General features: G+C 52.6%; 7 protein-coding genes across 7 annotated transcripts; 4 read left to right on the top strand and 3 right to left on the bottom strand.

Moving 5' to 3' along the window:
• Positions 1 to 1,955: 1,955 nt before the first annotated feature.
• Positions 1,956 to 3,089, top strand: AKAW2_70042A (carbon-nitrogen hydrolase family protein; the record flags this gene model as incomplete). Its single annotated transcript, XM_041682580.1, has 2 exons — positions 1,956 to 2,128; positions 2,192 to 3,089. The coding sequence occupies 2 exons, from the start codon at positions 1,956 to 1,958 to the stop codon at positions 3,087 to 3,089; spliced, it is 1,071 nt and encodes a 356-aa protein (XP_041546926.1).
• Positions 3,090 to 3,623: 534 nt separating this feature from the next.
• AKAW2_70041A (glycoside hydrolase family 95 protein) lies at positions 3,624 to 6,100 on the top strand (the record flags this gene model as incomplete). The annotated part of the gene is made up of 3 exons (XM_041682579.1): positions 3,624 to 4,093; positions 4,141 to 4,364; positions 4,422 to 6,100. 3 exons carry the CDS (start codon positions 3,624 to 3,626, stop codon positions 6,098 to 6,100), a joined length of 2,373 nt encoding a protein of 790 aa, XP_041546925.1.
• Positions 6,101 to 6,153: 53 nt separating this feature from the next.
• Positions 6,154 to 7,161, bottom strand: AKAW2_70040S (TatD family hydrolase; the record flags this gene model as incomplete). Its single annotated transcript, XM_041682577.1, has 2 exons — positions 6,154 to 7,071; positions 7,126 to 7,161. The coding sequence occupies 2 exons, from the start codon at positions 7,159 to 7,161 to the stop codon at positions 6,154 to 6,156; spliced, it is 954 nt and encodes a 317-aa protein (XP_041546924.1).
• Positions 7,162 to 7,811: 650 nt separating this feature from the next.
• On the bottom strand, positions 7,812 to 9,383 carry AKAW2_70039S (uncharacterized protein; the record flags this gene model as incomplete). The annotated part of the gene is made up of 8 exons (XM_041682576.1): positions 7,812 to 7,894; positions 7,941 to 8,141; positions 8,190 to 8,381; positions 8,436 to 8,688; positions 8,738 to 8,923; positions 8,971 to 9,045; positions 9,092 to 9,217; positions 9,276 to 9,383. The coding sequence occupies 8 exons, from the start codon at positions 9,381 to 9,383 to the stop codon at positions 7,812 to 7,814; spliced, it is 1,224 nt and encodes a 407-aa protein (XP_041546923.1).
• Positions 9,384 to 10,101: 718 nt separating this feature from the next.
• Positions 10,102 to 11,257, bottom strand: AKAW2_70038S (uncharacterized protein; the record flags this gene model as incomplete). Its single annotated transcript, XM_041682575.1, has 3 exons — positions 10,102 to 10,299; positions 10,361 to 11,091; positions 11,143 to 11,257. 3 exons carry the CDS (start codon positions 11,255 to 11,257, stop codon positions 10,102 to 10,104), a joined length of 1,044 nt encoding a protein of 347 aa, XP_041546922.1.
• Positions 11,258 to 12,610: 1,353 nt separating this feature from the next.
• Positions 12,611 to 13,510, top strand: AKAW2_70037A (uncharacterized protein; the record flags this gene model as incomplete). Its single annotated transcript, XM_041682574.1, has 1 exon — positions 12,611 to 13,510. The coding sequence occupies one exon, from the start codon at positions 12,611 to 12,613 to the stop codon at positions 13,508 to 13,510; it is 900 nt and encodes a 299-aa protein (XP_041546921.1).
• A 425-nt stretch (positions 13,511 to 13,935) lies between these two features.
• Positions 13,936 to 15,019, top strand: AKAW2_70036A (uncharacterized protein; the record flags this gene model as incomplete). Its single annotated transcript, XM_041682573.1, has 3 exons — positions 13,936 to 14,164; positions 14,229 to 14,595; positions 14,656 to 15,019. 3 exons carry the CDS (start codon positions 13,936 to 13,938, stop codon positions 15,017 to 15,019), a joined length of 960 nt encoding a protein of 319 aa, XP_041546920.1.
• Positions 15,020 to 15,286: the final 267 nt, after the last annotated feature.

Raw genomic sequence — 15,286 nt, 5'->3', positions numbered from 1 at the left:
GATGTCCACTCACGGACTGCATCCTGCAACCAAATGTCCCCCTTTCAAGGCACAACCGTGGCCCAGTTTCCTGGGTGCGCAGCCTCCAATCACCCGGCACCCCTCGCGCGGACTTTATCCAGTGACTGGACCTCTAAAAAGGCGCACCGCAATCCGTCATAACGCTATGATACATGCTACGGGTCAAATTCCCGTCGCTGGAGCTGTCGGCGAAAAAACAGAAAAAGGAAACCTCAGGGTAAAGTATGACTCATTGTGCCTGGTAGTCGTTCTTCAAGAGCCTATATAAGCCTTTCTTTTACCACCAACCCCAGTTTCAAAGTATGGTAGCGGCGGGCTGGTCCGTGGATCGTTCGATGTAGCGAGCGATCAGCGTGGAGGAGCCTCGTAGACAACTGTAAATTAACCAGATTGACTTGGTTAGCAGCACATAAACAGGGCATACCAGGACTGGCGGGGTGAAAATGGCGCCATGGCCATGGCCAGGCCGCTCGACCAAGGCTTTGCAAGGGAATCAAACCTTCGCATGTATGTAGGTAGCAGTGAGTTGCAGGACATCGTGCATGTCTTACGTAGCACGACCAACATTCTGGCAGGGTTCGATGGGGTGCCTCTTTGCCGCCTCTTTACCATGAGCTGCTGTTCATATAGCCCAACACGCACCGTTGTATGAGTGAATTAGGTCCCGTTCAATTTGCCGGATAATAAAGTTCATTTCGTCTGCCAGTATCCTGCAACGTCTCATCCCACTTGGGCAGCCCCAACACTAGTAAGTGACCGTCCAGCGCGCCATCCTAAGACATCTGTTATATTCTCTATAATATATACAGAGTACTCGTAGGTTAGTTTGGTATGGGGCGACGCCACATCTCACCGCTGCAATCATTCTGAAGTCGTGACCTGGGCCCTAGTCTGGCTAGATCTCAAATCATGCCATCATGGCAGGAAGGTGGTAACCATTTCAGGAGGAATGTCTGTTCTCTCCAGTATCGAACCTTCTAGGTGAACGAGGAGTGAGGCAGAGTATTTGGCCGAGAGACACAATGCCAGAAGTCATTGCCATCCCTTCCTTCCCTTTTCCCTGATGAAATTCTGGAAGGGGCCAAGAATCCCGCAGAGTCCCGTGATCTGATTGGCCCATTGTGCATGGGTCTTTTTTCCATCCTTCGATGGATCCATCAATTCTTCTTTTTAAAAATAAACATTACCAGAGGGGTAGGTTAATATTCCCGCAGTCATCTCTGCCATCTCTGCCTCCTCGCTTAGATAACTTCTCAACGGTTCAGGTAATGAGGGGAAGACTGCACCATGTAAGATCCGTGGCCTCCGCTGGAACCACCGCCAAGAAGGTAAAACCCCGACCGTAATGTCACTACTAGCATCTATCTCATCGTCGACTCCGACAGAAACACCACGTTTCATTCCCAGAAGGGACCCAACAACAAAGTGGATAGTGTCAGATTCAACGGATCCACTCCTCCCACCACAACGGATCCCATCCCCTAAAGAAGCAGCTACGCCGCATCCCCGATCCATTCTTTGGCCTCGCCTTCATTGCTCTACGCGATCGGGCCAATCGGAGTCTCTCGGATGGGGTGGTTTCCAATGGAAGTGAATGAATTGCCCCCTATCCCTATTGCACAGATACTACTACGTCGTAGCTAGTAATCCTAAATCGCCCTTTCCCAGGGCCATGGCGAACCTCAACTTTCCTTCCACACCATTCATGGTCCAATCTCGTGGAGATTGACACTGTCGGTCGTATTCAGCTGCCTGATGCCTCGTCAGCTGGTCGCTTTGACCTCCATTTTGTGATCCCCTCAGCCGCAATTGAATTGACACTCTGGTAGTAACACACCACATAAAAGATCCGGTGTTCTCCCCGTTCGACTAGGACCGTTCACTCTTATCACTCATATTATCACATACTACGCACAGACTTGAAACTAGCAATCATGTCGGCTTCCAACAAGGTCCGTGTCGCTGTCACCCAACACGAACCCGTCTGGCTGGATCTGCACGCCACCGTGGATAAAACCTGCCGTTTGATCGCCGAGGCGGCGGGCAATGGCGCCCAGCTAATCGCTTTCCCCGAATGTTGGCTTCCGGGGTATCCAGCATGGATCTGGTTAGCATGATCCTTAATCCGAAAAGTTATTTCGCGACCGTATATGTACTAATCATTAGGCAGGTGCCGCCCCGTCGACATGGGCCTGTTCACCACTTACCTCAAGAATTCCCTGTCGTATGACTCGGAGCACATGCGCCGCATCTGCAATGCCGCTGCCCAGTACAAGATCACCGTCGTCCTGGGTTTCTCGGAGCGCGATGGCAACTCCCTCTACATCGGCCAGTGCACGATCGATTCCACTGGCAAGATCGTGATGCGTCGGCGCAAGATGAAGCCCACTCACATGGAACGCACCGTGTTCGGCGAATCTTCCGGGCGGAGTCTCCTGAACGTCGTCGATCTGCCAATTGGTAAAGTGGGTGCCCTCTCGTGCTGGGAACACATCCAGCCATTGCTCAAATATCACACCATGATTCAAGGGGAGGAAATCCATGTCTCCGCCTGGCCAGTTCTACATCCCCATATGGGGGGCGAGTCACTGTGGGGCATGTCGCAGGAAGGTAAGTTTCCATCCATAATCAGCAAGATCTACCGCGGAAAGCTGAGATATGTTCCAGGTGGAATGGGTGCATCCCAGGTATATGCGCTCGAGTCGGCGTCATTCGTTCTGCTCGCGACCGCAGTGCTGGGTCCCAGCTGCGTGGAGAAGATGAACCTGTCTCCGCCGTGGGATACCCTGGGAGGAGGCGCGTCTGCCGTCATCGCCCCCGATGGTCGCCGGCTGACGGAGCCATTGCCCCCTAATGAGGAAGGATTCATCTACGCAGATGTGGATCTGGATGTAATCTTGTCGTGTCGACACTTTGTGGATGCCTGTGGCCATTATAGCCGTCCCGACCTGTTGTGGCTGGGGGTCGACACGCGCGAGAAAACACCACACCGACCGGAGGGACAGGGAGACAATACCACAAGTAATCTGGATAGTAGCCCAGCTCTTATGGAGGAGGAAAGTGCCTGATGTTATCCCGCCTTTCAATGGCCCGCATCGGAGCCCGCGAACAATTCGTGCCAGATGGTGGTCCCGTCAAACACATTTCTTATTTTAGCCACCCCGACCTTGGCTTGAACAAGATCAATACCAATAAAAATTATTTATTCTAAGACCATATTCCATCTGGCGTACATTTCTTCGAGCAACTCCGGAGTTAGAAGTTACTTCGCAGACCCATCAGTGGTTTCTTCTCTGGTCGGCACCGAGTGCAGCCCGGAAGACAACCGGATAAATCTGGGGTGAGCTAACATGATGCTGCAGTCCAAATGCTAATGGTCCTGCTGATCAGGGCGCGTCTTCACCCTCTCGAGCAGCTCTGATTTGTGGAATCCCACCTATCCCTGTATTTCCGTGGCGGCACTCCTCTGTATTCCCATGCATCGTGTTTGCTTCAATGCCACTCATCCACGCTCTCGGGTAAATGCACGGTTATTCTATATATTGTTCATCTCCTACTTGCGAATGATATCCCCACACACATGCACCGATGTTCCTCCAACAATGCGTCCCTTCTACTCCGCTTTCGTAGCAGCCATTCCCTTGGTTCTCGGCAACTTCGATGCCTCCCATGTCTCTTGGTACAACACACCGGCCAACAACTTCACCTCCACCCTCCCCATCGGTAATGGCAGACTGGGCGCCGCCATCTGGGGCACCGCGACCGAGAATGTCACCCTCAATGAGAACTCCATCTGGAATGGTCCGTTCATCAACCGCGTCAATCCCCGCTCATATGATGCCCTCTGGCCAGTTCGGTCGCTTCTGGCACAGGGGAACATGACCGAGGGGAATGATGTTACTTTAGCAAATATGGTTGGCATCCCGGATTCACCGCAGTCCTTCAGTGCCCTTGGATCGCTAGTACTAGATTTTGGACATGACCAGGCCGGGATAAGTAATTACACCAGATATCTAGATTTGAGGACTGGTGTGGCAGTGGTGGAGTATACTTATCGTGAAGTGCATTATCGGTATGTTTCTATGGTGTGTTAAAGCGGGTATTGGCTGATGAAGATAGACGAGAGTATGTGGCCAGCTATCCGGATGGTGTCGTCGCTGTGCGGCTGTCATCGAGCCAGCCAGGAAGATTGAATGTGGCTTCTTCGCTGGCTCGTGATCGATATGTCGTTTCAAATCAGGCAGCCGTCTCCAGTGATCTCGGAGTGTTGACGCTGAGGGCTTACTCGAAAAACATTTCGGATCCCATACAGTTCACGACCGAGGCTAGAATTGTCTCCGATGGTAAGTAGTAAATGAAGCTATCTGTACATGATACGCCAACTTTACTAATTTGAGGAGGCCGAGCCACAAGCAATGGAGTCTCCCTCGTAGTCCGAAATGCATCGACAGTCGACATCTTCATCGACACTGAAACGTCCTATCGCTACACCACCCGAGAAACCCGGGAAGCAGAAATCAAAGACAAGCTTGACACTGCCTCGAGATCAGGGTTTCTTACCGTCAAGCAGAATGCGATCGCCGATTATTCAACTCTGGCGCAGCGAGTCGACCTGAACCTGGGCTCCTCTGGCTCAGCGGGCAACCTGCCCACCGACACTCGATTGGTAAACTATCGCACTGATCCTGACAGCGACCCTGAGCTAGCTGTCCTCATGTTCCACTTTGGCCGGCACTCGTTGATCGCCTCGTCGCGCGCCACTGAGTCACCGGCCCTACCGGCCAATCTACAGGGTCTATGGAACCAGGAGTTCGATCCCGCTTGGGGTGGGCGATTCACCATCGACATTAATCTTGAGATGAACTACTGGCCGGCAGAGGTCACCAATTTGGCTGACACATTTTCACCGTTCATTGATCTGCTGGACATCGTACATGGCCGAGGGCTGGATGTAGCTGAAAGCATGTACCACTGCAGCAACGGCGGGTATGTCCTTCACCACAACACCGACCTCTGGGGCGATGCTGCTCCCGTCGATAATGGGACCACCTGGACGATGTGGCCGATGGGCGGGGCATGGCTGTCGGCTAATCTGATTGAGCACTATCGATTCACACGGGATGAGACTATTCTCCGGGACCGCATCTGGCCACTTTTACAAAGTGCTGCGAGGTTCTACTATTGTTATCTCTTCCCTTTTGAGGGCTACTATAGTACCGGACTCTCACTGTCGCCGGAGGCATCCTACATCGTGCCAGATGATATGACCACAGCGGGCAACGTAGAGGGCATAGACATTGCTCCCACGATGGACAATTCTCTGCTCCATGAGCTCTTCCAGGCTGTCACTGAAACATGCGACGTGCTGGGAATCAACAACACAGACTGCACCACCGCTGCAAAGTACCTCTCGAAGATCAAACAACCACAGATCGGCTCCTCCGGTCGGATCCTAGAATGGCGACTGGACTACGAAGAATCCGACCCCGGCCATCGACACATGAGTCCGATCGTCGGTCTGTTCCCCGGCGATCAACTGGCCCCGCTCGTCAACGAAACGCTCGCCACGGCCGCCAAAGCGTTCCTGGATTGGCGCATTGCGCACGGCAGCGGAAGCACCGGCTGGTCGCGCACCTGGACGATGAATCTGTATGCCCGGCTATTTGATGGCGATCAGGTCTGGAACCATACGCAGATCTATCTGCAAAGGTTTCCCAGTCCGAACTTGTGGAACACGGATTCAGGCCCGGATACTGTGTTCCAAATTGATGGGAACTTCGGGTTTACCTCCGGAATTGCGGAGATGTTGCTGCAGAGCTACCAAGTTGTACATTTGCTGCCGGCGCTTCCAGCCGCTGTGCCGAGTGGACATGTCTCGGGCTTGGTGGCTAGAGGGAACTTTGTCGTTGATATGGCATGGTCGGGGGGTGTCCTGACGGGGGCGAATATCACCTCGCAGAGTGGCAGCACGTTAGATATTCGTGTCCAGGATGGGTTGAATTTTACCGTCAACGGAGAAAGATATACGGGAGGTATACAGACAGATGCTGGGAACGTGTACACGGTTGTGCCTGTCTAGTATATACACATTTGTTCTATATACATACATATCTCTCCTCAAGTACAGCTGACCTACTGCCGTACGCCCAACCCAAACATCCTGACACTATTCTCCCATGCTGCATCCGCCACCTCCTGCACTGATATCCCTTTCACCCCCGCAACCACCATCGCTACCCTCTCCATGAAACAGCTCTCGTTACGGTTCTTTACCATCTGCCCCGAGATAAACTTGTTGTGCTTCCTCACCGGTGGCATTTCCCTCGCCTTCTCCAAGAATGGCGCAATCTTCTCATCCCCACTCAACACCTCGCACCACGGCGCATCCGTCTCCAACTGCAACTTCTCCAGAGGAATCGCCTTCACCATTTCCAATTGCTCCTCCGTTCGGAAACATACCCCGTTCACACTGACATTTAATCCCAGCTCATCGGTTAATTGCCGCATCTCGCTCACAGATCCAGTAAACGAGTGGACCAGTCCGCCCTTAGGTAACCGGGGTAGATACGGACGGATAATCTCGATGAAATCGGCACAGGATTCCCGAACGTGCAGGAACAACGGGAGTTGGAATTCCACTGCTAGATCGAGTTGATCCTTGAATGCTCGAGCTTGCGTCTCCTTGTCGGCGCGGTCGAGGTACTCGTAGTCCAGACCGATTTCGCCGAATGCTACGAGCGGGGAATTCTCCTCGCGGAGGAGGGATTGGCCTAGTTCGCGGATCTGGGAGAGATAGGATGGTTCATTGGTGGAGGCGTAAATCTCTCCTGCGTGGTACGGGTGCACGCCTAGTGTGAGGGTGCATGTTTCTGGATGTTGACGGACAAGTTCCAGGTTGCGGTGGAAACCTCCCAGGTTCATGGTGGTTAACATCATCTTTTCGCAGTTGTACGCTTTGGCCCGCTGGATGACTTCCCCGAAGTCGCAGGGATGGTATTGTTTGCCGCGGTAGATGCCTTGGAACTGGTCGGCCGTGTAGGTTACCGCTACCTATTTACCTGTTAGTGGGGATGAAGGGCAATGTTGTGTTGTGGTTGGGCTTACATCGGCGAAGCGGAGGGGCTTTGTGTCTGTCACCATTGTTGAGGGACTGGCTGTCCGATATTGCTTGACTGGCAGGCTTGAGGTGTAAATATTGGGATGTAAAGAGCGTACTTCTACAATTCTAATCGCTGATCTTATATTTGGGTGTTGAGAGGTAAAGTGTGGAGAGTGGCGCTGCCTGCAGCTTGTCTGGGGTAAGGCATGAAAATTTTCTTGTGAAGTGCTTGGCGCATCCGACGATCTCTAACATGATGCTTCACGCAGCCACCCCTTCCTCTACAGAGTAGACACCTTTCATATGCAATCAAGAGTCTCTGGGAATGCTTTTCGCAAAGTTTAGGTGTTCTTGGCGTGTATTTTAGAAGCAATGGTCAACCTGCTAGCCAAATATATATCTCTGCGGGGACACTGCTGTTGATGCCGCAGTGGGGTTTGGTGGCAACACCGTAAATTCATAACGTAAGGTAACTGCTAATACTGAGATATTATAAAGTTCATTCTAGCGAGCAGACGGAAGTAATGTATGTACAACTGTCTAATACGTCTAGTGCGCACTCGACCCCCATATACAATTTCTAAGACCCTTTGCTTCAAAGCTTTACGAGCTGGCCAATTGAGTATGTGGTTGAAGTCTAGATGCTGAGCTCGTAGGTCAACACCAGATCAGCAATGATTATGCAATAAGTCTAATGTGAAGCAAGTAGGTCTGCCGAGCTTTGCACCTCGTTATGAGAAAACAATATGCCCATGAATTTTACCATCTCGGCAGCTGCAATCGTCAGACTTTCTTCCTCATCACATTGGGATAAACTCACCGGTAATGCGCCTGACGGTCGTGTCATTTTCATCGACTCCATTGATGCGTGTATACTCCAGGACCAGGTCGACACGCGATCGTCTGGCTTTCTCGTACAGGGCCAGCCGAGCCGGAATCTCGTGGACTTGGGTTCCAGCCGGGAGCAGCACCGCTAGGGATACCGCATCTTCAATGGCCATGGCACCTCCTTGACCCATGTCTGTTATCGTTAGTTTATACGATGACCCTAATAAGATGAGGCACCTACAAGGCTGGAATGGGTGCGCTGCGTCGCCCAGTAAAGCAGAGCATCCTCTCACCCACGATGGGAGAGACTTCATATCGTACAGCTCCCAGACCTTGAGATTCTCGTCCGCTGCGTGGACGAGCTCCCTGACTTCCGAGCTGAACTCGGAGAATCCAGCAATAAGAGCATTCTTGTTTCCGACCGCTTGCCAGCCTACAGTGACTGTTAACGACAATGCTCAACCTGAACAATCGGCAATGTGCATACCTTCAGCGGCATCACCAGCTTCGGCAGTGGGAAGGAAACCACATAGATTGAACATCGTATTGTCAGAGCAGGGATAGGCCACGAGTCGGCGATCATTCCCGGCCCATTCGATGAACACTCCGGGATCGCGCACAATTTCCTGAGTGGCAGGGAGATGGCGCAGCTTCTCTGTCGGGAGAATCCATCGGAAACACGACTTGCCAGCCGGGAATGGAGGAGGGGGTGTCTGTCCGATCACTTCACGGACAACGGACTATATGTGGTGAGTAGACACTCAATGAATACCAAGTGGTTGTGCATACATGCAGACCGTCAGCTCCAAGAAGAAGATCTGCTTCATATCTCTCGCCATTGTTAAGAGTCACGGAAGGGCGCGGGCTGTCAACATCAATGTTGACGATCTTGCAGCCCATGTGGAGAGTGGCTGTCCGGATGGCGCACTGCTTGAGGTAGTTGTGCAGGTCGACTCGATGGACCAGATACCATTCCTCGTTTGTTAGTGAGTATTGTCCCAAGGCATGTATGGAGGACATACTGCTTGCCATTTCTGCCGGATTTCGGAAAAGTCTTTCAGGTACTTCAAGTTTCCGAATTGGTCATATCGGTGAATCTATACCGTCAGTAGGTGTGCGGATATCAAGCATCGCCAGGTATACCTGTTCCAACAAGGTGCCACCAAAGTCTTTGGGGTTAATGCACAGCCAGTTTAGCAGAGCAGTGCAATTGGGAGGCACATGGATGGCGGCGCCCGTCTCCCGGGCAAACCTGGATTTTTCGATAATCTGCAGTCCTCAGTACATCTTTCAGGAGTGGATGCATGTATAGAAGCAGTTGTCGTACCACAACTTGATGGCCTTGTTGGCCCAAAGCAATGGCAGCCGTCAACCCCGCAATGCCGGCACCGACGATGAGGACCTGCAGCGGTCGGGATTCCTGAGAGATGGTCATTGGATAGATACAATGTTTTAGTGTGGTGCTAAATTTTCGGTGACACTGCTAGTTCTATCCCTGCTTCCTGAACAGCTTTTAATGCAGGGTGAAGACATCCACAGCATGTCGGAGATGAGGACTCGGGGAATTGCTCGGAGATATGGTATCCGGCGGAATCTGCTATGCTGTCCTGTCCTATAAAGCTCGAAAGGCCAAAAAGAACCTATACTCTACAGCGTTAAATCGCTCGTTTCATGGTTGCTCCACCGGACCGCCGATCTTTCCTCGATACCGCAGTGAATCCATGGATCCGTCGCTGTCCAAAAGTACTGCCCCCGTCACGCGGCTCATTCTTTTTCCTGCCACCGGGACCCTTTGGGGTGGACTGATCCAGGGCAGCGCTTCAATTGGTATTCAGATGAGAGCCAATGCCGAAATATTCTCTAACTACGCAGTGTTTATGCATGGAACCAGGGTGAAAGTTCCGTTGCGGGAACAGGGTCCGACCCTCGTCCATGCTCCTCCAGATCTCACTATCGCTTCCAAGTCTACAGGACAGGAAAATGTTGTCTCATCTCTAGTACTTGCCTAGAGGGTAGAATCATTAGGCCAGCCAGTGCACCTGTCTATCATTCAGAGTAATACAAAACGGCGAAGCAGTGCTTTACATTCCACTTTGTAGCATTTCGAATCCGCCAGCCACCGTAAAACTCGAGCATACAAAACATATCGTGAACTAAGACTTAGTATCCTCAACATGAGTCGAACCACCCCTCTCGGCATCTGCCTCCTGTGCCTTAAAATCGGTTTTATCGATCACTTCCATCTCAGCATGTGTCGCAGGGACGGTAGCATTTGGATCCTCCCGGTCCCAGCTCTTGTTCAAGCTGTTCAGCGGCATGAGTGTCAAAGTTAGAACCAAGCAGAAGATAACCTGATCGAGTTCCTGTTAACACATCATAGTCTAAAACACGCGTAGGAATCGAGTTACTTACAATCCCCACAAGGATCATCTGCGTCTTCGCATAATCCGGTGACCCGTCCGCAGTCGGGAACCGCTCTCCCAGCGACGTTTCGATCGTGGGTGCGATCGACGAGACCGCATTGCCGATGTTGTACGCCACACCAGTAAAGGCAGCTCTGATGCCAGGATGAGGGCACAACTGCTGCAACAAGTTTCCCAAGTTACCGATCGCAGCACCGTAGAAGAATTGCAAGAAGAAGGCTCCCAGAGCGAGAAGTCCCCATCTCGTGGGCAGCGTCCATAGTGGTAACCACGGCGCGATAAGCAGTCCTGCGATCGCCGCCACCCATTTGGCGCTCACTTTGTGCGAAAGGAACCCGCCGACCACGCCTCCCAGGATACCTCCAATCTGCAGAATACAGGTTACCCATGTCTCTTGTAGAATGTTCAGCTTGCGTTGGCTGACGAGGAAGGTTGGGTAGAGATCCATTGTGCCGTGGCCCATGGTAGCCAGACAGGAGGTCAGGCAGCAGGCGTATATGAAGGCCTTGTAGTGATAGCGGAGCACGTAGGCGAGCTTCTTATGGAACGGAAGGTTTCCTCCCACGGCTGCGCGGGCGTCTTGAACCGGTCCGTTGGCGTGTTCTTCGTCTTGAGTGGCCGGAGAGGCAACGCTATAATATGGGGTCACCGCGTGAAGGATGGCGATAGGGACTGTCAAGCCGGCGCAAAGCCAGAAAAGAGAGCGCCAACCATAGCTATCTTTCGAGATGGTGAGTAGTGATCGAAGGTAAGGGGAAACTGTAAGCTTACTCATAGCCAGATGCAAGCCCGACGCAAAGAGATAGCCGGATGAGAAGCCTTGCTGTGTGAAGCCGGCCACCACACCACGGGACTTTTCTGGCACTGCTTCCAGCACCGTCGCCATGGCCAACCCATATGTACCACCGTATGCAACCCCTGGGGAAATTAGCACTGTCACTGTCAAACCTTTCAGTATTCATCTACAACACCCACCAAAGAGGAACCGGAATCCGATCAGCTGGGGAAAGGTCTGCGAGAACCCCGTGGCGACAGTGAAGCCGCACATGAGTATCAGGTCAATGAGCATGGGAATCTTCCGCCCGTACTGGTCAGACAGGATACCAAAGATTACTGCTCCCACGGCACGGGACAGCATAGTAGTGGTATTGGCTTCTGACACATTGGTCTCAGCAACGTCAAGAGCTTCCGCCACGGTGCTGAGAGTAAATGGGAGGGCATAGTATTGTAGAGAGCCCAGGGTCCAGCACGCCCAACAAGCCAGCCAGATTAACGCCTGGACAGGCTTCATGTGCAGCGTGGAGCCGATCTCCCTGGGGAGGGCGGCGAGGGTGGCAAGGATGTTCATGATGAAAGTGGACAGAGAACTTGAGGGAGTGGTCGAGGACAGAATCGAAACCTCCCTCGAGCGAGGCAACGTTTATACCTCAACCTGGGACACCATACTTGGCATCATCTTGGCATATGGGGAACCCTAGACGTGTGGGGGAAGACGCAATAGAAAGGGTCTAGCAGCTGGTTGGGTTTTGACCTTAGCGAGGTGGGTTTAACATGTATCTCCCCTCATCGTTCGCCAATCGCCAGCTTCAGGCGCTCACCGAACCGGTTGCACAGTAAGATTGCGGCGTAACTGTGCAGACACCATGACGGTCGTCGAGCAGATCTAGTGATGCAAGTCGGCTGTGAAAGCTTTGACCGATCGGAAATATCTGAGCCCCCATCGGTGTTTCTGCTCTTCGCCGATATCGAGCCCTAGATGCTTGATATCAACCAACCGATTCCCCTTCGTTCTTAATGACAGTCTCACTGTATCGCGCGATCATGACCACTAATCTGTCGCCACCACGATGTGGTATGATCAGATGCCGATCCCCCAGTTCCCCAATTTTCATCTAGAAGGGTTAATCTAAGAAGCAGGCGTCCTGCGGGGGTTGGTTGTCCTTGGGATCCAACAGAATGGCACGACGGACAACGATAGTCCGCACGACGGCTGCGGCGCCGGTCCGGGACGGGCAGATGGAGCATCAAGCTCCAACCAATGAAGCATCCATGTGAAGTCAGCTGGTAGCAACATATATGTCGGTCGTGCATGCATATCTCGCTTGGTATGGACCGTTGCCTCTTCATTCCAGCTTAGGCTGCCCAGAATCACCGCAAGTTGAGCTCGCGTCTGCCTCCAAGTTGATAAGACTTATTCCGACCATCTGTCCGGTCTGATCACTCATCCCGCTCACTCACCATGGCCGAGCTCGTCCCCGAGAACGCGTGGGATACTCATATTCATGTCTTTGATCCCAAGAATTTCCCCTATGCAGTGCCACGCTCGTACACGCCCCAGGCCGTTCAAATGGCTGAGTATCCGACGGTCATCACGGGCTGCAGGAACATCGTGATCGTCCACGCCTCCATCCAAGGGGTCTCACCGGCCCCATTGGTCGATACTCTGTCCAAGCAGCAAGAGATGCCCGGATACACTCTCCGAGGCCTGGCAACCATCGACCCCTTCACCGTCACCGATGAACAGCTAGACGCGTTACATGCCGCTGGAGTGCGCGGGGCGCGCTTGCACGAGATGGCCTGGGGCCACGGCAAACAAAGCGGTGGCAGCGACATCATCAAGAAGGTAGAAGCTCTGGCCCACCGGCTGGCCCGGTTGGGATGGGCTATTGGCATCTTCTGCCCTGTCAGTGCCTGGGCTGCCATGGCGGAGACGATCCGCAATATGGATCCTCGGATCCAGATGGTGGCTGATCATTTTGGGGGCACGTTCCCTGGGGAGGAGAACTCTGCTGAGTTTGCCACGTTCCTGGACCTGATCCAGGAAAAGCGAGTCTGGGTGAAGGTCTCAGGCTTCGAGCGACTGTACCACGGTCACGAAAGTGGCATGAAGGCCATCGAGCCCATCGCGAAGGCAGTGATCCAGGCCGGTCCGGATCGCATCATCTTTGGCACGGATTGGCCTCATACGCAGTTAGGAGTGACACGGAAAGGCAAGACTGACCAGCAGCGGTTGGAAGAGGTGGAGGGATTGCGGGGGGTCGACGATGCCGGGCATATCCGGACATTGCGTGAATGGATCCCCGATAAGGAAACCTGGCAGAACCTGTGGGTCAACAACCCAGCCAGATTGTTTCAGTAGTTCATGGATTGAATTTCCCCGATGACGTCTTTTTATGTCGACACGAGAAACCATTGCGTGCTTTGCTCTTATCTCTTTATCTTCTACGAATCCGATCGCTGTATAGCTATGTAGCTTTGATGAAGTACTACTTAAACTACGTAGAATAGAGCATCTACAGTCTGCTAAGAGAAAATGGCAAATTCTATGGCAAACTTTATATGTAGAAATAATGACACTATAGGATTTAACGTACGTCCGAGCACTGACAATGAGATAAAGTCACATCTGGGTTCTAATCGCCGGATCGCCGATCCGAGCCCGCGGGGTGGAATAGCCATGGATAGCCGGGCTGCGGGGACGGGCCTTTATTATAAATCCAAATTGCCAGCTTCCACATCAACCAGCACATTCCATGCAAGCCATCTTCCAACCACAGAGCCACGATGTCTGATAAGTCCAATCTTCTCATGTTCGGTGCCACTGGCACCATTGGCAAGTATATTATCGAAGCGATTGTCAACGCCCGGGATTCCTTCGGTCGCATCGCTATCTTCACTAGCCCCAACACCGTCAGTAGCAAGGCCGACGAGCTCAATGTCCTGCGTCAGAAGGGGGTCGACATCTTGATTGGTGATGTTGGCAATCGCGAAGATGTGCTTAAGGCATACGCAGGTACATTACTGCCGCAATCCACCCTTCCATTACATATGCACCTTGATCTAATCAACTACACCAGGGGTGGACACCGTCATCTCCGCGCTCGGTCGTGGAGCCATCGCAGCTCAAATTCCTCTGATCCAACTGGCCAACGAAACCCCCAATATCAAGCGCTTCGTGCCATCTGAATATGGCACGGATATTGAATACAGCCCCGCCTCACAGCACGAGAAGCCGCACCAACAAAAACTGAAAGTCCGCGCAGCTCTTAGAGAGGTCCGCAGCACCCTGGAGTACGCCTACGTGGTAACTGGACCCTACGCCGATTTCCCCTTTTTCTTGGGTCGGTCAAGCAATTCCAAGGCAGGCAGTTTCGATATATTGGCTAAGAAGGCTGTCATCGTGGGAAATGAGCATGGCAGAATTAGCGTCACGGCGCGTACAGAGTATGGTGACCCCTGGGCTGATCTTTATCTTCGTGATTCGATATAGCTAATGAAATATAGCGTTGGTAAGTTTGTTGTGCATGCCCTCACCCATTGGGAGGCCGCTCGCAACCGCGCACTCAAAGTCAACTCATTCACCACCACCCCGGCCGATGCCTTGGCCGAGTTTGAACGCCAGACCGGTACCAAGTGGAGCGTCGAGTATACCTCACTAGATGAGCTGCGGGCTTTGGAGAAGGAGGCGTGGGAGAAGGAGGACCCCGTGGCTACGGTCTACACACTTCGGCGCATCTGGGCGGAGGGAGGCACACTGTATGAGCGCCGGGATAACGAAGATATTGGCGTGACAGAGACGAGAGGCCTGCAAGAGTTGGTGGCTGACTCTATCCGGGCACAAATCGAGGGGGTCTCAGCGAAGCATTGAGTTATGGCCAGATATATGCTTTCCATAGGATGTATTGTTTGTATCCCACCTGCTCCCATGCCAGATAATGCTTGGTCATTCGTTTGCCTTCAGATGAACAATCGGTGGGCATATTCAGGAAATAGCTCCGGAGCGGTAGATAATACTCCCCTATGTAGAACCCACCGGGTCAACCCGAATAATATCGCTGGGCGAACTCATTAGCAGGGCTGAAACTCCGTAGATGGCGCCAGGGCATTCCCTGGGAGCCTTGGGACTTCACGGAGT

Source organism: Aspergillus luchuensis, chromosome 7 (genome assembly GCF_016861625.1).
Source record: "Aspergillus luchuensis IFO 4308 DNA, chromosome 7, nearly complete sequence".
Classification (NCBI taxonomy): Eukaryota; Fungi; Ascomycota; class Eurotiomycetes; order Eurotiales; family Aspergillaceae; genus Aspergillus; species Aspergillus luchuensis.
This window is presented reverse-complemented; position numbering and strand designations above follow the sequence as displayed.